Source organism: Macrotis lagotis, chromosome 2 (assembly GCF_037893015.1).
Source record: "Macrotis lagotis isolate mMagLag1 chromosome 2, bilby.v1.9.chrom.fasta, whole genome shotgun sequence".
NCBI classification, from domain to species: domain Eukaryota; kingdom Metazoa; phylum Chordata; class Mammalia; order Peramelemorphia; family Peramelidae; genus Macrotis; species Macrotis lagotis.
In genome coordinates this window covers 229,114,152-229,139,119 of record NC_133659.1, presented here as the reverse complement: position 1 = coordinate 229,139,119, position 24,968 = coordinate 229,114,152, and the positions used below count along the sequence as shown (strand labels likewise).

The window sequence follows — 24,968 nt, the reverse complement described above, 5'->3', positions numbered from 1 at the left end:
GTGTGGGCAGAACTAGTCTTCCCAGGACCAAGGTCAGCTCTTCATCAACTATGCCATACAGCCTCTCAAAAGGGAAACATTCTGGCTAGTCAGGGACTTCTTAATAGACCAATCTGAACCTAGAGTCTTAGCTAAGGAATGAATACCTTAGTCTTCCAATCTTCTGTATCTACTGAATGATACAGACCAGTTTTTTTGATTGGGGAAAGCATTAATCTGTGGTCTGAGTTCCTAGGTGCTGATCTGACCTGGGCCTGAACTTTGGTCCTCCAGGGTCATCAGCCCCTGTAATTATTCTATAGCTCATCCAGACCTGAGTAGAATCCATCTGTTGGCCTCTAGGCCACAATTGAGTGAGGCCCATCTGTTCATCTTGGCTTTTTTGTGATTAATGGTTAGGGTTGGGGGCTCCACCTGGACTGGGACCCCTTGGGGCATTTAATTATTTTTCTTACCTTTTTGGGGGGGAGAGGAGAAAGTGGGGGAGGAAGAAATATTTTATGCCTACTAAAATCATTATTGAGGACTTGGACTTTGCATTATCCTGGGTTCAAAAGTTAAGTATTTTGTTGATACTAATCTTAAATCTTTAGTTTTAATTTCTAAGAACTCACCTTCCAGAGACATACCTCCATACTATTCAACATTTATTCTAGAATGACCTGCACAGGAAGGATTCTGAAAGGTCATCTGGTTTCTCACCTGCCTCCAGGCAAAACTACATTTAAAGTATGCCAGGACTGAGAAAAAGACTGTTATCTTAGAGACCCTTCTAGTGATGGGTCTACAATCTCCTCCATTAATCCATTCTTGTGTCTAACTACCCCAGGTCAGGACATTCTTCATTTTATCTAACCTACATCTCTCTTATCATAGTTAAAACCCATTTCCTCCTCTTCTGTTCTTAGTAGTGATAATGAGCAGCTAGCATTAAAGAAGGGGGGGGGAACCAAGATTGTTATTTTGACTTTTTTCTAAAATGGTTTCATAGTCATTTAACTTTTACTTAGTAATAAAGAAACCAAATCTTTGAGAATTTCTTTTAAAGTCTTCAGGAATAATCCCCTACAATACCAAAACCCAGAGAAGAGAGACAGATAATTTGAGGGAAGACTGATGCTTTATTTTATTATATTTAAAAATTGTCTTTCAAGAAGCTTTTGAAGGATGATGCTCTGTGTGTTTATTTGTGTGACAGGGAGGAAGGGAGGAAAGGAAGGGGGAGGGGAGACGGAGAGACAGAGAGACAGAGAGACAGAAAGACAGAGAGACAGAGTGTGAGCACATTTCCCTGGTTCTTGTAGGGAGCAGTCTCACTTGATAGGTTTATTTTGGTCCCATGTACTATATTCTACAAGGAGTGGTTTCCTGGATTAGTAGTTTCCATGTAACAAAGATCTTAATAGTGCCCAGTATAAAACATGAGCTCTGATTCTTGTGTTTGTGTCATTCTGAGAATCTCTTTCTGAAAACTGAGAAAGAAATAGACTTTGAAGTTTTAACAACCATCTTTTGCTATCAAATGAAGGTTAGGAATAGGGGGAGGGAGGAGCAGGAACTAACAAGGAGGGATTAAATGGTTTGTAGTAGAGATCTATAAACACCTCCTCATCTCCCCAACCATATCACCTTGCATAACTCTGTTGGCCTTCTGAAGAAGATAACTACTTAGTGCACAAAATTATTTGATCTGGTGGCCTGCTGCTGCCTTTGAGATTCCTTTTTGCTGGACTAATATTCCTCTTTAGGGGCCTATTTGGTCATTTCATGTTTGATAAATCATAGAAGATGATTGACTTTAGATTTCATAAAGCTCCTTTTAGGAAGTTGGCCAGAATGCTTAGGGCAGTCATAAGACAGCATGTTCTATTGCCTATTAGATCCTATAGTAACTTTGAAGATACATACCAAACTACTTCCCAGAGGGTAGAAATTATTTCTGAGGGCTTGTCATAAAAGATACTGATCATATTTATTTTAAACACTGGGCAGTTTATTTTATATGCAGGAAGGAAGATGGTGCTGGTTTGCTCCTTTTGTGGATTGGTGCCATTTTCTTTCTCTTTTGCCAATTTATTATAAAAGTGTGTTTTTTGAGAGATATTATGAAAATGAATTTTGAAAATGAGACCCTCAGAAATTCAAAAGACCACTTGTTTCCATGTGTGCTGCTAAATCTTAAGTTCAGACTGCCAGGGGGTCCAATCATCTCTCCTTTGTAAACAATTACACTTTGTATACCAGTGAAAATTCTTCATGTGCTTTTGGTCTTTTTCTTTTGAAGATATGTTACTATGAGACGGCATGTAATGCCACCAGAGTTGCCCTGTTCTGCTAGTATATAACCCTAGCTCCAGCTTCCCAGTTCTCTAGCCAGTAGGATAGCAGGAGGCAGCCAGAAGGTCTGGTTTGTTTCTTTTGGCTCCATCTAGAAAACAAAGCCAGAGAGAATATTAGAACAGCTCATTCTCACATGGATAATCCAGAGAGAGAGCAGAGACTCAGGTCCTGGTCCCTTGTCTCATGGGAAGTGATACTTAGCAGCATCCCTTCCCCCAACCCAGGGGAGGTAGAGGAGGGTGGTGTGTGGGCTATATTCTCCTCAGCCCTAGAGTTTTGGAGTTCAATAATCCAAACCCATCAGGGATTTTCATGTGGAGGAAAGCAGTATACTAAATAAGCAAAGCAAAATACATTTGTCAAAATAAATCAGAACAGAGCATGCAGGCAAAGATCTTTCCAAGATGGCTGTCACAACTGTTTACTTTGGCAGGGATTACTCTCCCAAGGGTGGTTCCCTGCTCGTTTCAGAGCCATCTCCTACTAATTTGCAGGGTAGTGACTTGGAATTACAGTATCTCCTTCATCTACGAATATTTCCAAATTTTAAGTGAATTTTTTTTTTTTGCTAAGTATGCTTGCGCATGTAGTGGTATCCAGTAACTACTCGCTGATATCTTTACTTGATTGATTGAATATAGTGTAGCTCAGTTTATCAGAGAGGTTGAGAGGAAACAGGAAGACAAGGCAAAGAAAACAATTGAAAGGGAAAAGGAATAGAAGAGAGAAGAGAGAAAGAGTTCTGTAGCTGGAATGCCTGCCCTTAGAATCCATCCTTTTGAGCTTATATTTGTTTTTAATTTTTAATTTATATATTTAATTTATTATTTTTAACTATATGCAACAGTTGCTTCCAATAATTTTTTTAAGGTTTTGAGTTTCACATTTTCTCCCTCCTTTCTTTTTTTTCCTCCTTGACAGAAAGCAATCTTATATAGGTTATACATGTATAACTCTGTTAAACATAAATACATTTTAAAGAAGAATCAAATTGAAATGGGGGAAAAACATTAGAAAAAAATACATAAAAACAACTTTTAAAAAATTGAAGATGGTAAGCTTTGATCTGAATTTTTAAATCCATGGTTTCTTCTCTGGATATGTATGGTATTTTCTATTACAAGTCTTTTAGTATTATCTTTGATTATTGTACTTATACCCTATATTTATTTGGAGAGACTGCATGGCATGATGATGATTGGGGTTGGGGGGGCTGCTTCAGAGTCAAGCAGATGCAAGCAAGCTCTGACATATTACTAGTGGGGTGACAAGTAGTTTAACTTAGTGTCTCAGTTGACTTTCCAAAATATGCATCAGTAGGAGGGAGTTTCCATATTGTAAGCTCTCTTGCATTGAGGAAAATGGAGGTGCAGATTTAAAAATGTTTTAAAATTCTTTTAAGAAGAATTTTAGGGGTATTAGAGGTATAGGAGTATTAGAGCTAATAGGACTTTGAAGCCTGCTTACTATTTCCAACCCAGTGTTCTTTGAACACTGAGGCATAGTGTGCGGAACATTCATTGCAGAATCCAACAATATGAGTATTCCACCCACCCATTAGAACATGTGTCAGGACCAGGAGAGCCACTTGAAGTCAGACCCACTTGTCATTGTCCTGTGGCCTGTAAATAATTGGAAATACGAAGAGAAAAGGAGCCGGCATTGACACTATTCTTTGAATGATTCTGTCCTTTAACTTTAGCCAGATTCCTATCCCTTCCACTGGGAAAATTTGAGGAAATGAAGGAAAGATGGGTCATAGCAGAAAGGGACAGAGAAGCAACTTTAGGAAGCTGACAATAGTCATTATTCTTTCCCTCCCTTCCCCTGTGGGATCAACAGAAGGGAGAAGAGAGAACCAAAGTTCCTGCCTTTATTTGCAATTAACTTTTTTTCCCAATGAGTTGGGAGACAGGGGCCTTTATATTTGTATAGGCTTTTTTCTATGCTTGGTGTGCATTCCCTTTTAACATGAAGATTTTTCTGATCTCCCTTGGCTTCCCTTTACAGTTGTTAATACCCCCCTCATCAAGTGAAGCCTCTTCTGATCCCTCCAATTGCTAGTGCTACCCCTGACCCATCTCATATATATATTTTGAATATATATGTATATGTTTTATATATATATATATATATATGTATATATATGGTATGTGTGTGTATATGTATTTCCTTTTAGCTTTTAAAGCTTGCAAAACATGGCTTCTTCCTTTCCAGTCTTACAGGTTTCTCCCCTCTATGTATTCTATGATCCAGTGACCCCTGGCTTCCTTGTTTTCTGACTCCTAGTTTTCTTGGCTTCTTTGAAGTCTCATCTTAAATCCTCCTTTCTATAAGAGGCTTTCCTGCTCTTCCTCCATACTAGCTGTTTCCCTCTAGGTTACTCCCAGTTTACCATTTCCTATTTGTACATAATAGTTTGCATGTTGTTTCTCCTATGGGAATTCTTTGCACGGATGGACTTCTTTTTGTTTCTTTGATCCCTACTCTTAGCACAGTGCCTGATACATTGAAGCACTTATTAAATGCCTAATGGAAGCATATAAGTGCCTATAAGGAATTTCAAAATTTTCTTAGGAGAATAAACACTTTTAAAAGGTCATTTTTCCCCTCAAGACCTATCCAATACAAGTCTCCCCCAAATTACCATATAACTTTGCCTGAAGATTTTCAACAATAGAGAAAACATTTCTTTCTTAAGTTATCAAATTAGGTTCTCCTTTGCTCTATGGCAGACAGGGCTTAGAGCTGGAGTTTATCTCATAATGTTTTGTTTAAATTTTTAAAAGTTATATAGATACTTTTTATGTAACAGCTTTTTCCTTCTGTATTTCCCATTCCAGAGCCCTTCATTATAATAAAGAAAAATGGTTTCACAAAATAGACAAAATTATAGACAGTAATCTCTATACCTGTAGTTTTCCAATTCCCTACCAAGAGGAGGGAAATGGGTTTCATTGTTTTTTCCAAAATTGGTCATTACATTTTAGCCGAATTTAATAGCCTTTTTGTATTGTGTTCATTTTCTGCTTCCGGTTCTTTTCACCTACATATAAATTCTTATAGTTTTTAGCATCTGTCCCAAGTATTATGAAAATGTGATATATATATATATATATATATATATATATATATTTATTTATTTATTTATGATCCTTATTTCTACCTTTGATCTCATTGTGATGGGAGCTCTCTGTTGAAAGATATGAATAGTAAGTTTCTTAGGACAATTCCAAATTTCTTTAGAGCTATATGCCATTCTCTCTTCCTGCCTTAAGCACAAAAGGATGATTAATCATTGAGTCTAATTCCTTCATTTTCCTCTTGAGAAATTGAATTCCAGGGGTGGCTAGGTGGCGCAGTGGATAGAGAACTGGCCCTGGAGTCAAGAGTGCCTGAGTTCTCAGACACTTAATAATTACCTAGCTGTGTGGCCTTGGGCAAGCCACTTAGCCCCATTTGCCTTGCAAAAACACCTAAAAAAAATTGAATTCCAAAGAAGTTGTAACTAATTTAAGAGTCATACAAGGAGTCTATAACAGAGTTAAGATTTGAACTTAATTCTGACTTTCAGTGTTCTTCCTATTATCCTTGGAATGTTACTTTAATTTTTTTTTTTTAGGTTTTTGCAAGGCAATGGGGTTAAACATCTTGCCCAAGTTCACACAGCTAGGTAATTAGTAAGTGTGTGATATCAGATTTGAACTAAGGTCCTTCTGACTCCAGGGCTGGTACTCTATTTACTGCACCACCTAGCACCCTACCTTTAATTTTTACAATTGACTTGAATTTATTTATTTTAAAAATAAGTTGATTCCTCCTGTTTTTATATCAACAATCATTTCTCACTATCATTTCACTCAGTAAGCCTGCAGGGGATATTATCTGGATGAATTTCTGTCAGTCTTTGTGTGTGTGTGTGTGTGTGTGTGTGTGTTTGTGTGTGTGTTCTTAACCATCTTCTTATCCTGCTTATATGTTGTAGCAGATTGCCTTGCTTGGCTCAGGGGAGAGCATATTTACTGTATAGAGGCTACTTCTCTCTTAGGCCTTAGAATTCCATTTTTCAGAGTTCAAAACAGTGGGCTCAATCTCTATTGGGGGGGTTTTCCTGTGCCACAAAAATTACAAGCATACTTTCATTTGAACTTGATCTCCAGGCTTTTATTTTTAATAATATTTATCCCAGGGTTCAGGGTGACTTTCTGGCACCATGTATATTGTACGTTATTAAGGAAGCCTTAGGAAGCTTTGGGAGATTTGTGGAGGGAGAAGTGTGCTGTAGTCAGAGAAGAGGTCTACAATGGACTCTTGTGAGTCTCACACAATACCTCCTTAAATAGGGCCATATTCCATTTTTTCATTTGCCTGGAACATCTGTAGACATTGGGGAAAGTTTTGCTTCAAAAGTGAGGCAGGAACAGGAACCCTTTGTAATCTTGTTAAGTCTAATAGCTACTTTATGGTGTAGCCAAGAAGGAGGTTGGCCTAACAATAATGGGCTATTTAATTTATGAAGATAACATCTGATCTGTCATTTGGATGATCCTATGAAAGGGTATTTAGGCTTTCATTTAGAGTTCTTGGGCTCATGAGGTCAGATTTAGAGCTGAAAAGGACTTTGGAGGTCAGTTATTTCAAGGTTCTCATTTTTAAAAAAGAAGTGATCAGGGGTAAGTGACTTACCCAGGGGCAAACAACTAATTATTGTCTGGAACCAAATTTAAACTCAGATCCTCCTGACTATAGGGCTAATGCTTTATCTACTGTGCCACCTAGTTGTCCTTCCGACCTTCTCATTTTACAGGTGAAGAAACTGAGACCTAGAGAGGGGAAGTGACATTTCCAAAGCATCTTATTAAAGTTACTTCTTGGTCCTTCATTCTCAAGGAGATCAAATGGCATAATGCCCACAGTATACCAAGCATTGCCTTTTTAGAAGTTCCTTGTTTTCTTCAAAACTCAGCTCAAGGATCATCTTTCACAAGAATCCTTTCCCTATTTCCCTAACTGCTAGCTCCTTTCTCTCCCATTACCCACCATCCCAAAGTAATCTTGGATTTCTTTTGCATAACTTTGTTTATATTTTGATGTACATGTTGCCTCTCAAGAAAGACATTACTTTCTACTGAGAGGGACATGTATGTGAAAATGTAAATAAATTATAGAAGGTAGCTAGGTGGATAGAATACTGTTCCTGGAGTCAGAAAGGCCTGAGTTTAAATTTGGCCTCAGATACTTACTAGCTGTGTGACCCTAGGATTAACCTCTGCTTGTCTCAATCTGCTAGAGAAGCAAAATGGCAACCATTCCATTATCTTTGCCAAGAGTACCCCATGGGCAGCATTGTTGAGCTATATGTATGGTTCATGGGGTCACAAAAAATTGGACACAACTGAATGGGGGGGCAGGATGAGGGAGAAAGAAACATATCATTTGAGGTATCAGGAAGATGACCTTTGAAAGATGAATTTTGAGAAAATAGGGAACTCTTTTTTAAAAAAAATTATTTTTTTAAGGCAATGGGGCTAATGACTTGTCCGGGTTACACAGCTAGGCAATTATTAAGTGTCTGAGGTGGAATTTGAACTCAGGTCCTCTGGACTCCAGGGCTGGTGCTCTATCCACTGTGCCACCTAGCTGCCCCAGAAATAGGAACTCTTAAGAGGCACAGGCAAGGAGCTAGTTAGTATATTTCAGCATTGCTCAACTTGCAATGCAAAAGCCAGGAAAGGTCTGTCTGTCTGGACCACAGAATACAGGATGGTGAAAATGTATAACAAGGCTGGAAGACAACAATGAATAGCAGATCTGGGATATTAACCCAGGCTCCTTGCCTTCAATTTCTATTACTCTTTTCACTATAATACATTGTCTCTTAGATTCTCTTCTGAGTTATGGCATGTATCAGTCAGCTGGCCAGAGTCTGCTTCAAGTCCATCATTGTGACTGGTCTCATCACCACCATTCTCCAGCCAGAGAATTAGTTCTGAACTCTCTGGAAGCAGGTTGCTTCCCTCCTCTGGGCCTCCATTTTCTCTGTTAAATGGGAAGGTTGGCCATATCTTTAAAGTTTCTTTTAACTTCAAGTTCTCTATGCTTCTGTTTCAACCCATATGATGATAACTGATGGTTGTGTAAAGAATGCCTGCCCCCATTTCCCTGTATGCTCTGGATTTCCCTTTCCATAATCAACAACTTCATTGTAGAACCTGAATGACATGTGTTCCCTGGATACCTTTTCCAGCTCTAGTTGCCCTTTTTTATGCCCTCAATACAGGATCACAACATGGGGAGTAGTCTTACTTTTTTGCTCTTTATTGCTACTTTTAGACTTCCTACCACAATTTTCTGCCACAATCATTCAGCACCCTCCTTTTTAATATAAATGGTATTGGATTTTTTTCCCCATTTACCTATAAAAGCAATTTTCAACATTCATTTTTTAAATAAGATTTTGAGTTCTAAATTTTCCTCCCTCTCCGTTTTCCCCATCTCCAAGGTGGCAAGCAATCTACTATAGGTTATGCATGTGCAAGTGTGTAAAACATATTTCTACATTAGTCATGTGAAAGAAAAAAAATAGAACAAAGGGGAAAATGATGAAAAAAGGGAAAGAAATAGAGAATAATATTCTTTGATCTGCATTCAGACTCCATCAGTTCTTTTCTGACTTTGGATAGCTTTACCATTATGAGTCGTTTGGAATTGTTGTGGATCACTGTAATGCTGAGATGAGTTGTGCTATTCATAGTTGATTATTGCAAAAAGCATCCTCCTTTATCAAGAATTTAGTACTTGGCTCATTATCTTCTTTTCCACCAGAGCTCCTGTCTTTATATTTGAGAATTTCAAATATACATGTTAATATTTTCTGTTCAACCATAAACCTCTCATAGTTTCTCAGTTTTTTCACCTTCTATTCTTCTAATTATCTGTGCCCTACACAAGGATGGTTCCACTCTTCATCCTGCCATCATCCTAATGATGTTCTACTTCCTTTACCAAAGACCAATTTGTTCTACCTCTATTTTCATGAACTCTGAAATTGCTTTATCTAAGCATAATCTCATCATTCTATCCTCCACTTTGCCTTACTCTTCTTGCACCTATTACTTGACCATACTTTGGTCTCTAATCCCTCTACTGCTTGCTCTGCTAGATCATCATCCTGTCTTGACTCACAGTTCCTAGAAAACCCTTTGATGAAGTCCTCAAGGTGTTTCCCCCATAGTCATAATGGGATAAAGTTCCTAAATGCAAGGAATTTTGAGTCCTTTAGTAAGCATTTATCAGTCTTTAATTGTCTTCTAGACATTCTACCAAGTTCTTGGAATAGGTCTACAAATATCATTGAAGCTGTACAGGATCTCGAGAAGCTCACTTTCTAAGTTTCCTATATATCTGAGATAAGAGAATTTTATCAGAAAAATTCACCACAAAATTGTTGTTTTTTAAAAAACAAATTAACTGTCTCCTTTCTAATTTTAACTTAATTGTTTAATGGTCACTTAAAATTAAGGAAAAAAGTAGTTTCATGCAGATGAGTGAATATAAAATACAAATGAGGTAAATGCAAAATAATCCAGGATGAAGTGGGATATACTAACAACTCAGAGGATTTAGGAAAGGCCTTGAGTTGGAGATTTGGTTATGCTAAGCCTTGAAGGAAGCTAGAGATTGATTTCAAGGACTAGAGGGAAGTAGGGAGTAAATTCTAGATATGAAAGATAGCATGTGCAAAAGAGCATTCCATAGAGATAGAATACCCTGGACAGTTCTGTTTCTTTGGAACATTGAATGTGTGAAGGTAGATAATGAAAAATAAGTCTAAAGACCAGACTCTGAAGGACTTTAAGTTTTTAATAGTATAGTTTGTATTTTAGCTTAGTGATAATAGAGTAATAATAAACTACTAATGTTTTTTGAGAAACTTGTGTTTTATGAATTATGTTTTAAATGACAGATAATCAGAGGGGGCAGGGAAAGGAGCATCATGTGAAAATAGAATTCTCTACATACAGAGTAAATGAACATTGTGCTTCAGTAAACTCAAAGAATTCAGCTACTTGGGTAAAGAATCACTATTGTGGGGAGAATGGAGAGAGAAATCAAAAACTAGAGAAAGAAGACTGGAAAGCAAAAATGAGGGTTAAATCCATATCTTAAATAATAAACCAAATAGTATGTGTATGTATTTATATATGTGTGTATATATATACACACACACACATATATATATATATACATATGTGTATATCTATACACATACACACACATGCACACACACTGTAAATTGATACATGACCCAGATATTAAAGGTCACAACATAAAGAAATTCCAGGCACAAAGGTGAAGATATTTTCTCCAATAATGAATAAAGGCAAGCTTTCATGATAAACAGAGGAAAGAGAAAGGATCACAGAAGATAAAGGGAACATAAAACTACTTTTTTTCCCATAGTTTTAGGTGACCATTAAATAATGCAGTTAAAATTAGAAAGGAGACAGTTAATTTGGTTTTTACAAAACAACAATTTTGTGCTGAATTTTTCTGATAAAATTCTCTTATCTCAGATATATAAGAAACTATTTCAATATCTAGGAATAAGAGCCATTCCCTAATAGATAAAAATTCAAAGAATTTCATTCACTGTCCTATGAAAAAATTATTCAAATTACTAATAATAAAATAAATGAAAATTAACACAGCTATGCCCAATAGATTGGCAAAAACGGTAAAAAAAAAAGAGAAGAAAAGAAATTGCCAATTGTTGGAGGAGCTTCAGGAAAATAAGCAGAGCAATGCTTATTTTGGAACTTTGAATTTGGATAGCTGTTCTAGAAAATAATTTGGAACTGTGGAAGGAAGAGGAGAAAAGAAGGAAGAAGGACAAAAAGAATAAAAGAAGGAAAAGAGAGAGAAATAAGGAATAAATGAGGAAGGGAAGGAGGGAGAGTTAAAGAGGGAGGGAGAGAAGGGAGGTTGGGAAGTGTTTACTAGTAAATGCTTACTGTGTGGAAAATATTATGCTAATCATTGAAGATACAGATAAGAAAGCAAGATAGGTCCTGCTTTTGTTATTACAGTGTAATACACTTTGACCTAAAGAGGTCAAACAAAAAAAAGGAAAGATCACATTGTATACAAAAATATTTGTAGTAGCATTTTTGCTATTTTATTATTTTATTATACCCATTTTTCCTGAAATTTTTCCATTATATTTATAATTTTCTTGAAGACATTTCTTGTCTTTCATTTTCTGTTGTTTTCTTCTTTTTCTTTACATTGCTCATTTAAGAAAACCTTGTCCCTCCTTGCTATTCTCTGGAATTCTACATTCAGTATATTTTTCCCTTTCTCCCTTACTTTTTTGCTTCCTTTTCTTCAGCTATTGGTAAAACCCTCATCAGATAGCCATTTTACTTTGTTGCTTTTCTTTCTTTTAAAGAGAATAGGGAATGGGGTTTTCCTATTCAATATTGCAAACCTCTGTCCCTAATTCTTTGGGCATTCTATCTACCAAATCTACTTCTTTAAAACTGTTCATCACCTTCACTTCATAATCATAATGGATGTTATTTAGTTCTTTTTCCTATATGACAGGGGTGGGGAACATCGAGTCTGTAGGCCATATAAAACCTGAGAAATCATTTGGTCTGGTGTTCCCAAGGTAGCTGTAGCAGGGGGAACTCAAAGTTAAATAACTCTAGGAACTATATTTGACCAAATATATCCTAACAATGATAATATACATGTCCAAATCACCCTTGGGAGAAAAAAGGTTCCCCAGGATACTAAAAAGCAGAGATGTCACTTTTCTGACAGAGGTCTGTCTAGTCAAAGCTACAGTTTTTTCAGTAGCAATGTGTGGCTATGGTAATTGGACTAAGGAAAGCAGAATACTGCATCATCAATACTTTTGAATTGTGGTGCTGGAGTAGAATTTTTAAAATCCCATGTACAGAAATTAATTATTAAATATTAAATAATAATAAAATATTAAAGAAATTAATTCAGTTTTTTTACTGGAAGATCACATAATGAAGTTGAAGCTTAAATACTTTGGCCATATAATGAGAAGATGACTTATTGGAAAAGACCCTGATGTTGGGAAAGATTGAAGGCAAAAGGAAAAGGGGATGACAGACTATGAGATGAATAATGTCATGGAAATAACAAACATGAACTTGGACTAACTTCAAGAGATAGTAGAGGATAGAGGGACCTAGTGTGCTAAAGTCCATGGGGTCACTTGGGCATGACTGAACAACAACAAAACCACTTTTTGTCGTCATAGTAAAGAACTGGAAAGAAAATAGGTACCAACTAGGGAAATGACAGAATAATTTTGGTCTATTGATGTGATGGAATAACATTAAATAGAAGAAATGTCATTGGAAATTAGGAAAGAGATAGATTCAGAGAAATCTTGGAAGGATTGTATGAACTAATCCAGAGTTAAATGAGAAATTCATATTAATAATTTATAATTATAAAATCATAAAGGAAAAATAAATTTGAAAGACTTAATAACTCAATTTAATAATCAAGCAAACACCAGAGGATTGATGATAAAGCAACTGATTTTAAAGAGAGAAGATAGATTCAAAATATTGATGGAGACATTTTGGGGGGGGATTTGGCAGGTTTACAGATTTGTTTTGTTTACACATTTATATTGTTACATTTTTGTAAATTTAAAGGGAAGTACAAATTTAGAAGGGAAGAAGGATAAATAGTTGCAATGTGAAGAAGAGAGTTAATGAAACATTTTTAGATGCACAGAAGGGATGGAAGTTCAGAGGGAGATAGGAAGGAAAGCTTTGAAACTGTGTTGAAAGATATTTTGAAAGAAATTCAAATTGTATGTTACAATTTTTTAGCATCTTTTTTAGCATCATGTTTGATGTTTAACAAGTTCAGAATTTAAAAAATAGAAAGTTATATCAATTAAAAAAGAATATTAATCTAGGAATCAGGAGATTTCAGTTCCAATAGTAGCTTTGCCATTGCTACCTTGGGCAAACCTTTTCCCTTCTCCAGTATACTCATCTTCATCAGAATGAATTATCTTCATTAATCTTTTCATCAGAATGAAGGGATTGATTGGACAGTCTATCTTTTACATTTTATGATTTTGTGAAGACCTTTCAGAACCAATTACTTCTTACATAGGAGAGGAATTACAGAATCTTGAAATTTGGAGGGACCTCAGAGACCATCTGGTGTAAATTAGATATATCTGAGTTGGAATCTTGTCATTATTCAGCTTCTCTACTAAAATTTTTCCAAGTCAATAGCATTTATTAAGGGTTAAACCCTGGGAATAAAAAGAAAGGCAAAAATAATCTGCCTTCAAGGGACTTACAATCTAATGGGAGGGCAGCATTGCAAATAGCTGTTTAAATAAAACACACCCAGGTTAAATTATAGGTAGTCTTAGAGGGAAGACGCTAGCATTGAAAGAAACCAGGAAAGATTTCTTGCAGAATATGGGATTCGAAAGAAGTCATTGAAGCCAAGAGGCAGAGGGAGAGGGAGAGAGAGAGAGAGAGAGAGAGAGAGAGAGAGAGAGAGAGAGAGAGAGAGAGAGAGAGAGAGAGACAGAGAGAGACAGAGAGAGACAGAGAGAGACAGAGAGACAGAGAGAATTATAGGCATGACATCCAGTGTTACTGGATCATAGAATTAGTGGAAGGCAAAAATGTGTAGAAAGATTAGAAAGATAGGAAATTTTAAACTAGATTGTGAAGGGCTTTAAAAGCTAAACAGTATATTTTCTGTTTGATTTTGGAGGTAATAGGGAGCCATTGGAGATTCTTGAGTAGTGGAGTAAATTTTAGGAAGATCACTTTGGCAACTGAGTGGAAAATGGCCTGGAGTAAGGGGAGATTTGAGACTGGGAGAACAACTGGAAGATTATTGTACAATTTCCTGCATAAGCCCATTTATACTTCTGTTCTAGACAACCTAGAATTGGGGAGTAACAGGAAGTGGGAGGAGGAGTACTCTTTATGTTAATTGATAGTTTAAGAATTGCCCAAAAGGATTGTAGAGTGGAGAATTTTTCTCTATTGGCCTCCCACTCTGCCCTTTTATGTTTCTGGATAGACCTTTGATCTTCCCCCATGCCTCCTTTTGTAAAGATTTCTACTTGGGGCACCATCCCCATCCCTGTCATCTGCAACTGATTGTCTACAACATCCTGAATTGACTTGCAATAAATCAGGAAAGTCTGTGATGGGGACTGAGCTGGGGACAAAGACATAGGCAATGGTATTTCATTATTTTGTTTTGTACAAAACTTCATTAAGTTGGTAGGGGGTGGAGAGGAGGGAATCCTCTAAAAACAGAATGGTTCTCTCCATACTCCCAAATCAGTGTCCTAGAGTCCCAGCAAAATGACAAAGCTGGCAATAAGACTCTCTTCTTTGTTGAGGAGAGTAGCTGCCACGTGGATGGTTTTTCTGGTCCTTTTAAATGGAAGCAGCTGGTTCTCTTTTTCTGAGAGTGGTTACAGAAACTCTGACAAGTGCATGTGTTTGGAAGGCTGAGCTTTCACAGACCTACCCCAACCCCCAGGCTCCCAACCCCCTTTTCAGAAGTGAGTAACCACTCAGAGCATTTCCCTGGGGAGATGGCTGGGTCATTGCATGGAATTGCTGCATAAGCTCACCAAAGAAAAGCCTGTAGAGACTTCAGGCTATAGTCAGATGCTGAATAAGGCATTTTATTTGCCAGCAATCACAGGAAGTGATCCAATCTAAGACCAAGACACTTACCAGCTGTTACTCTGAGAAAGCCTCTCTGAACCTCAGTGTCCTTATCTATAAAAATAGGGATAACAAAAGCTATGATACTTAATAGTTTTGTTGTGAGAAACAAATGAACTGATGTATATAAAGCACTTTGCAAGTTTGAAAGGATTGTCATTGTCATCATAAGGTCTATGATTCTATGTTTGGTGGTGCTAAATTTTTTCTCTTTTGGGTAAGTGGTATTGGTATCTGTTAGGGAAGAAAAAGGGGTTGTTATAGCCTGAGAAAATGTGAGAATTTCAACCTAGTGTTCTGCTAATTTACTCCAGTAAGGGCCCTGCCATTTCTTTGGCAGGAGGTGCCAATTAAAATGAGGATCAAGTACCAGCAACTTACCCACATTCTGATTTCTTTTTTTCAGCTTTGAAGAGATCCTTTGAGGTAGAGGAGGTTGAAACACCCAACTCTACACCACCACGGCGGATCCAGACACCACTCCTCCGCACCACTGTTGCCAGTTCCACACAGAAATTCCAGGACCTTGGTGTGAAGAACTCTGAGTCATCTGCTCGCCATGTGGACTCCCCAGTCCAGAAGTCCCCCAAGCCCTCTCTAAGGAGAATTGATCTCTCTGGACCCAAAAGTGAGCCTGTGTCACGGAGGACGGAGATCTCCATCGATATCTCTTCAAAGCAGGTAGAGAACTCTAGTGGCACAGGGCCATCCCGGTTCAACCTCAAAAGAGCTGAGGTGCTGGGGCACAAGACCCCAGAGCCATCACCCAGAAGAACCGAGCTTACAGTAGTCAAACCCCAGGAACCCTCCCTTAGGAGGATGGATGCTCCAGTGTCGAAGATCCCTGAGCTGCCCCAACGAAGACCAGATCCATTTGCCGTGCCTCTAGCTGAGTCAGTCCCAAAGCGTGTTGAGATTCAGGTCACCAAGACAGCTGATGCTTCACCCCCACCTATTCGACCTATGGAAAATTCAGAACATGCTCCACCTTCTCCTCAGCAGAAAAGATTGGAACTCAAGTCTCAGCCTGTGGTGGCTGATATTCCACCAAAGAGCCTGGAGGGTGAGTAGGAAAGAATCTGGGCCTTGGATTTTGGTGTGGGTGGTGCACCAGAACTGTTTTGTATGTGGAACTCTGGAGGAAGGGAATGTAACAGGGAATTTATGACAGTCTTCCAGTGGAGACAAATTAGGTAGTATATCTTAACTCAAATTATAGTGAAGACTGGTAAAACATATCTTTTTTTCCCCCCAACTGCTATACCCTTCATAGTCCCAAAATACAATAGGTATTTGGTGGTGTAGATCAGGAACACAGGAGAAAATTTGTGTCAATGGGAGGGTATAAGCAGAAAGAATGAGAAGATCAGGTTGTAAGATAAAAGAGTAAGTTTTTAAGAAGTAAGAAACTTTGATAACAAAAGTGTTGTGGAATGATGGAAATTTGCTACAAGCTGATCTTAATTCAAAATATCAGTGGTTGGAAAACCCTAAATATTAATTCAGGATTGAATAAAATCTTTTGTTTGCCACAGAAGAGGCATGGAAGAGGTTAGAAAAAGAATAAAAACCATTTGTTCCTCTAAAGATTGTTCAATGCTAATAAATAATAAGGGGAGAGAAGCTGTGTTAGCCCAAGATGATATAGAATATGGAAATCAAGATGTATCAGAATCTTTTTTGGGTATTTTCCCAACAGTGGAACAGGCTATCTCACAAAGTAGTGAATTTTCTATTCCTGGAAATTTTTTTCTTTAGGTTTTTGCAAGGCAAATGGAGTTAAGTGACTTGCCCAAGGCCGCACAGCTAGGTAATTATTAAGTGTCTGAGGCCGCATTTGAACTCAGGTACTCCCGACTCCAGGGCCAGTGCGCCACCTAGCCACCCCTCTTCCTGTAAATTTTTAAGCAGAGGCTGAGTGAGGTTGTCATAGAAAGGTTTTTTATATTTTACATTGGTTAGGAGATGAGACTGGATTGACCTCAAAAGTCCCTTCCTTGCTTTGGAGACCTATGAGAATGAGGTATAGTCCTGCCAGCATGCAGATGGGAAGGTCAAAATGAACCTTTAAGATCCCATCTGAGAACCTTGAGTAAGAACCTCTGATAAGAGGATAGAAAATAAGTGAAGTGGGGCGGCTAGGTGACCCAGTGGATAGAACACTGGCCCTAGAGTCGGGAGGATCTGAGTTCAAATGCGGCCTCAGACACTTAATAATTACCTAGCTGTGCGACCTTGGGCAAGCCACTTAACCTCATTGCCTTGCAAAAACCAAAACAAAGAAAAATAAATGAAGCAATGGGAGGATATAGTGCCAACCTTCCTGTCCAAAGTGGACATGAAGTGGGCAATCCCAGGCAGTGTTTATGTCTGTGTTCTACCTGACCCTTGAACCAGAAGATAGGCTGACATATCTGTAGAAGTCAGATACCCCAAGGGATTCTTCCAGTTATTTCTCAACCTCTTGGGTACTGGTCACTTACCTTTACATGATCTCTGGCTTTAAACTTTAGGTTCCTTAGGGACTAAAGGATGTCCCTCTTATTTTCAGGTTTCTGGTTTCTTTGTATGATCAAAAAAAACTGAATCATGTTTTCCTTGTGACCAAGTTACATTTGCCTGTAGAGACCCAGCTTGTATCTAGGCCCTTTCCAATGCTATTAGCATTGAAAGGAAGGTGAAGTCAGGGTATTTCCAGTGCAGGTTGGAAAAGGCAACTTCTTCCCAGTGGTGATATTCTATTTGTTAAGCCATTTAATTTTATATGGCTGGATCTTTGTTACTCTGAATGGCAAGGTTTTTAAATTCAGCTGTAATCTTCAGACAGGATGTGGCCTTTAGAGCATCCATCAGACTTGATTTTCTAATGACAAAAGGTCTATCACACAGGTGGCAAAAATTCTTTCTTTTGGGACACTGAGGCTTGGCTAAAAGTAGGCAGCCTGTAGTGGTGAGTTAAAAAGAAACTCCACACTAATAGTCACAAGATGGATTTTAGTCCTGGCTTTGTCACTTAATAGCTATATAACAATGGATGAATCACTTTACCTATTTGAGCTTCAGTTTTCTTACATGTAAAATAGAAAATCCTATCTAACTCATGGAGGAATTCTGTGGAAAGTCCTTTGTAAATTATAAAGCATTATATGTGTGTATGATGAAGAGAAAGATTTTTTACACTACCCCAGCTGAGTAAATGTAGCCATAGGACGTAATCAGAGATGAAGTGTTAATGTGTTTACACCTGGTCACTTCTTTACTTTGTTGAACTGACTCTCTTATTTGGAGGAGTTGTTTCCTCCAGTGAGTAGCTCTACTCTTTGATTCCATGATCGGTGGATTGCAAGATAGGGAGATAATCCCTTCCTCTCCACTCTTAAGAAATGAAGAGCTAAATTCTTTCTGACTGCTTGTTTTCTTCCTCTGATTCAATTGATTCAAACTGACTGAACCGTGTGATTTACATGTCATCTTGAGAGCTTGATCAATCATCATTCATTGACTTGCTCCTTTTTGACTCAAAATGTTTATGGAAGGAATATTTTATAATTATTCTTTTTAAATCTTGGCAAATGCTTTTGCTATAAACTAAATGTATCTACTAGCTGATTATTAAAGGGAAGCATACTGATTGTTGGCTAATGAGTTATGATGTTAGGATTGCAGATCTTCAGGGTGCCTTTGAAATTAAGATAATATTTGCCTTCTGGAGCCCCATCCCACAAGTAGAAGTGGAAATTGGAGTCTATGCCATGGCTAATGAAAAGTAGGACAATAGAAAATCCCTTCCTCCCTCACATGAGATGAAGATCTAAGTTTTTCTTTGACTGATGACTTTATCTTCAACAGACTCAAACTGACAGTACTGTCTTAAAGATGGGGTGGGGTTAGGTTGGGAGGACCATGCAGGTATGGACAATATGGCTAATTATCACCTATTCAACAATTGTTTGTGTGTATGTGTGTGTGTGTGTGTGTGTGTGAGAGAGAGAGAGAGAGAGAGAGAGAGAAGGTGGAAAGAATAAAATTTCAACCTTTACCTCCACTTTACAGTAAAAAATATTGTTCTTAATTTTAGAATTCTAATATTGTCATATTTGTAATGATTAAGGAGAACTCTAGATATAGTACTGTTAGGTCCCATAGAAGCCTGGGTAGTGAAAGAGCTGCCATGAACACTGAGGAAACAATAGTTCCTAATAGTTTGGGGATTTGGGGGAAAGAAATAAATTAGCTTGACTCTAGAATACTTTACTGTACTAGCTTGAAACAGTCAAGGCATAGCACAATAAATATTTCATGATTGACATCGAAGAAGCAGATTTCATAATCACTGGACAGTGGGAAACTGGGAAGGAAATGTAGTATTTGACTTGTAATGAAGTCATAATTCAATAAATATTTATTAAGCATCTATTATGTGTTAGGTTGTATACTAAGCTGTAGGGAAAGACAAAAGATATCTCTTGCTCTCAGGAAATTCAGTCTATGGGAGAGACAATAAGCCAACAGCTATTTACAAATGAGCTATTTACAAGATAAATTAGAATTAATCCACAGAGAGAAAGCACTAGAATTAGGGAGGATTAGGAGAGGCTTCTTACTGAAGGTGGGATTTAAACTGGTATTAGAAGGAAGACCAGGGAAACTCAGGTAGAGAAGAGGGAAAAAATGCCAGGCCAGGTGTGGAGACAGCCTCGAGGACAGTTCCTCAAGGAAAATCATGGAAGCCAGTGTCACAGCCCTGTAGAATAGGAAGGGAGGAGGAAAGTTGGGGTGTAGGACAGATAGAATTCTAACAAATCCAGTGTTCTCTTAACTACTGTCTTCCTTAGTCTGCCACATGGCTATACTGGACCAGGTGTAAAGATTATCCTTATCTTTCTCCTTTACAACTATAGTAGTGTAGATTAGGCAGTCCTGTTTAACTGGACATTGAAACAGCAGCAGTGGTTGTTTAGGATTTTGGCAAATAAATGCAGAAAATGGAATGACTCATCTAAATGCCTTCCTAGCCTTCATTTTCATTTTGCAAAGTCTGTCCTAAACTGAGTTTTCAAGTGGACATTTCTTAATATGGGCAGCACTGTTTATCATTCTTTATGCAAAATGTGATGCAAAATTTTCAATTTGAAAGACAAAGGAAAGCAAGTGGATTTGAGAGGGTCAATATAGTTAAAAAATGGGGCATGTACCATGGGAGTAGAATAAAACAAGAAAGAGGTTAGGTCTAGTGGGTTTCCCTCTTTCTGCAGAGTGCCCTGAAGACTCTTTCCCCTCCCCCATGGAGCCAGCTCCTAATAATTTTTTGTGGCCTGGGGCCAGGGTGAAACTAGATCCTTGCTTTACACTGGTCCTATCTTGTTTTTCTTTTATGATACTGACTCCTTGTAGTCACCAGCTGTTTTTTTCCCCTTCCTTCTTTCTTTCTCTTTCTCACTTTATCCTTATTATCATTATTGTTCCTGAAGTTTGAAGTAGGATCACTTGTGGAGGACAGACCTCAGGGAACTTCCCTGGTATTGTAGATAGAGTAATGGATCCAGAGTCAGAGGACCTGGTTCAAATCTTACTTACTATCTTTGTGAGCTTGGGCAAATTACTTTTCCTGCCCCCCCCTCCTCATCTATTAAATTGTGGGGGGTGGGATTAGATGAGGTTTCTTCAAAAATCTATGATTCTATTACTCTCTCTCTATTCTTTGTTCTTCCCAGTCCCTAGTGCTCATATAGTGATGATCTGTGATGTGTGATAAGGAAACCTTTTTTGCACAAATTTTGGATTTCTACTTCACTGACCATTTACGATGGAAGCCTGTCTTCCAAGTTCAGACTTCTATGCAGTCAAAATTTGCCAAGTCTTCCTTATAAGGAAGTGCCTTTTAGAAGACTTTTGCTTTGTCATCCAAAGCAATAAATATGAAACTTGGCTTTTCTCTTCTCCCTTTCATGTGCCTTGTTGGCTCTAGAGTTTTTTGTTTGTTTTTAATTTGAACCGTCTACTTATTCAACTTGTTTTTTTTGTGCTGTACTTTATTTTATTTAATTTTTATTTTCAGTTCTCATTTCTCCCTCTCCCTCCATTCCCCCACCTATTGAGAAGTCTAGAAATATGAAACCCATTTTGCATATGAATTCATGCCAAGCTTATTTCTATATTAGTCATATTATGAAAGAAAAAAAAGCAAGAAAAATAAAGTAAAAAAATATACTTCAGTCTGCACTCAGTGTTCACCAGTTCTCTCTCTAACCTCTGTCTGGATTAAGATTTTTCATCATGAGTCCTTTGGAATTGTCATGGATCATTGTATTAATAAGAATAATCAACTTTTTCATAGTTGATTGTTGTTATAATATTGCCATTGTTGTATATAATATTCTCCTAATTCAATTTACTTCACTTTGCATCAGCTCAAATAAAGTCTTCCCAGGGTTTTCTGAAGCCATTTGTTTTATCATTTTTTATACCACTATGGCATTCCAACACATTCATATATCATAGCTTGTTCAACCAGTCCCCAATTGATGGATATTTCCTCAATTTCCAATTCTTTGTTACTAGCAAAAGAACTTCTATAAATATTTTCATACCTATGAATTCTTTTTCTTTTTCTTTGATGTCTTTAAAATACTTTAGCTTCAGAGTTTATGCTACTCATGTGACTGATATGATGCAGTGTAAAAGCACTATCCTTAATAAGGAGACCTGAGTTTGGACCCTGATTCTGCCATTCTAGCTCTGTGACCTTGGGAACAAGTCACTTAATCCTCTGCCTTGCTTTCCTCATTTGTAAAATATTTTCAATACCCTCATCACAGAGTTGTAACTAAAGGAAGCTAGGCAGCTAAAAGACCTAAAAGTGCCCTATAGGTACAAGTTATTATTGTTATTATCCTAATTTAGAAACGAGATCATCCTTGTTTTTCCAGTTCTGACATCCCGTGATTCTAGAATGCATTCACCCAGCTGTAATTGCTCAGTGATACAGACTTAGAAAATTCTGTAGTGTTTTGTATTCACAGCTATGTCAAAGGTAGAACTAGCCATAGGCGAAAAGAGTGTGAGAAGGTGATAAGGGCAGGAGAAGTGGTAAATACATGTAAGAATTTCTCAGATTCCCCAAATTAAAAGCATTTGGGAGATATGGGATAAGGAATCAAGAATCATTGAAGTTCTAGAAGTGACTTGAGTGGTAGACTTAGGACCTTATGGTCCTTCTTGGCTCATGTTTTGGGAAACACCCTGGATTCCAAATGAAACAGGATATAAAGAAAAGGACAGTAGTCTGGGCTTCTGATATTTTGGGTTCTTCTTGCTTTGCTTTTTCCAAGATAGAAGTAATCTATGGTGGGTCATTTATTCTCTTTGGGCTTCATTTACAAAAAAATTCTGCATGTGTTTTTTATTTTTTAAAACAATCCATTTTACCACTTTCATTTTATTGGGTTGATTAACCATTTACATTTAAGGTTATTACTCTTAGGCCAGAATTTATCATTTATTTATCTTGTGCTGATTTTTATTCCTTTCATTTTTTAAGCCAGTTCTTTGTTCTGCAGAGTAATTTTGCTTACCCTACTTTGGATAGGCTCTCTTGTTCCTACCTGTCATATTTCAAGTTAATTTTCTTTCTTTCTTTCTGTTTGCCAGTTTGACTTTCTGTCTGTTCATTTATTTACATTTTTATCCATCCATTCATCCATTCATCTATCCATCTATTCATAACTAGGTGGTGCATTAGATTAAGAATACTAGACCTGGAGCCAGGAAGACTTATCTTCCCGAGTTCAAATGTGGCCTCAGATACTTACTAGCACTATGATCCTGAGCAAGCCACTTAATCCTGTTTGCCTCAGTTCCTCATTTATAAAAGGAGCCGGGGAGGAAATACAAATCATTTCAGTTTCTTTGTTAAGAGAGCCCCAATGGGAGGCAGCTAGGTGGTGCAGTGGATAGAGCACCAGCCCTGGATTCAGGAGTACCTGAGTTCAGTTCTGGACTCAGACACTTAATTACCTAGCTGTGTGGCCTTGGGCAAGCCACTTAACCCCATTGCCTTGCAAAACAAAAAAACAATAAAAACAAAAAAAGAAAGCCCCAATGGGCCTAGAAAGAGTTAGACATACCTGAAACAACTGAATAACATCAAAAATCCATTAATTCATTCTTTCATTCCTTTACTTATCCTTCTCTTTTGTCTCCTCCTTTCTGGCCCATTTAAGTGTGTTTCAAAAAAAAACCCAAACCTTTCCACCTATTTTACTCAGTCTTCTTATTTTAAATAATCTTCTATTATGACCCTCTTCAAGACACTCCGCTTGCTTAATTATTTTCATCTTTTCTTGTCAATTCTAATTTCTCTTTTGCTTCCTGGACTGCACTTTTCTTTTAGTTTTTTCTTTTTTACTGTCTTTGGCATAGAAATATCTAACCCTGCTTTATCACATATCTGTGGCATTTGTAGATTTTATTGCATTCTCCCTTTTATCTATCCTCCTCACACAAAGAAATATTGATTAATTGAGGCAGCATTAATTGAATGGAAGCATTTTCATATGTGGTGGAAATCACTTCTGGCATTTCCTGAGGCCTGTGCACCTACTTTGATCATTTTCAACAAGGATTTTTATTCCTTCTCCTGGGATGGGATGAAATTCTGAATGATACCAATTCACAGGAAGTGGTTACCTAATTTGCCAATTCTCCAAATAAAACAAATTATAAGGTGTCTGTTTCACACCATAGACATAGAATTTCCCTCTTATGGAATACTCTTTAGTGTCACCTTTTCCCTTCTTCAATGATTCTCTCTCCCTTAAACCCCATTGTATTTTCCCTCCCAGGTCCTCTCCTACAAAGCTTTTAGTCTATTTTCCTGCTATTCTAGTTTGTTGAGAAATTAAAAGAAATTGTTATCAATACAATGTTTACATGTGGACATGGTAGGGGAGCAATTTCCCTTTACCTTCTGTCTCCTGATTTCTGTGACTTCCCACAATGATATCCCTTCCACAATAAAAAGAGATCCTGGATTTAGTCGGTGGTGTTCAACTTTTCCTCTTTTTTTCTCCCACCTGATTCTTTAAATTCCCTTTAAATCTAGCATCCTAGGACCTTTTCGTCCCTTGATGAGCTATTTTTTTCTATCTGTTCAATTTCATTCAAAAAAATTTTAACAATAATAAACATGGGAGAATTGGTTTTTATTCATTCATCTTTCCTTGATAATTATGCTTATTTTCTTTTCTGTTCCTTTTCTTCTGTTTCTGTTGTTTGTGATGTTTTCAAGTCAGATATTCTACTCACCTTTGGTTTTCTTTTTTCTCCAACCTCCCTGCACTTAATATTTTAATTGCCTTCTTTGTACTTGTAAGAAATCTGTTGCAATTAAATTATCACTTCACATTCTGTTCACTCACTTTGACTTTTATAGAATTCATATGCCCTTTAAATGCTCTTTTTGCTGCCCTTGTTTCTCTTCTGATCATTTTTCTTCCACTTCTGTAATTTGTCATTTCTCTTTCAGAGATTCTATTTCACTTTCTTCTTTGAAATGAATCTATCATGTTTTCTAAGTTTTGTACTCTGCTATTCCCCCCCATTTTGGGGTTGAAAAACTCTTATTTCCTCATGTTTTATATTAACAATTTTATTTCTCTTTTGAGGCATTTTGTAGTTTATTGCTGTTGTTCCATGACCTCTGGGGAGTCTGCAGAATTTTCTTTTTAATTAGGGAATTTAGGTTCATTTTTCCTTTGTGGTATAATGCTTGTTCACAATGTTTTGACCTTTGAGTTTTCACTCATTCTTCTATTTCTTTTTATGAGCTTCTCTGTTGGTTTATCTGTTTTT

General features: G+C 37.3%; 1 protein-coding gene across 5 annotated transcripts in view; it reads left to right on the top strand.

The window, feature by feature from the left end:
* Positions 1 to 24,968, top strand: part of SEPTIN9 (septin 9) — a 406,717-nt gene that overhangs the window by 249,633 nt on the left and 132,116 nt on the right. For all 5 annotated transcript variants that reach the window (XM_074225079.1, XM_074225075.1, XM_074225078.1 and 2 more), the window contains one exon: positions 15,523 to 16,179. In XM_074225079.1, the coding sequence (XP_074081180.1) occupies positions 15,523 to 16,179 (657 nt within the window). The remainder of the gene's footprint in view (positions 1 to 15,522; positions 16,180 to 24,968) is intronic.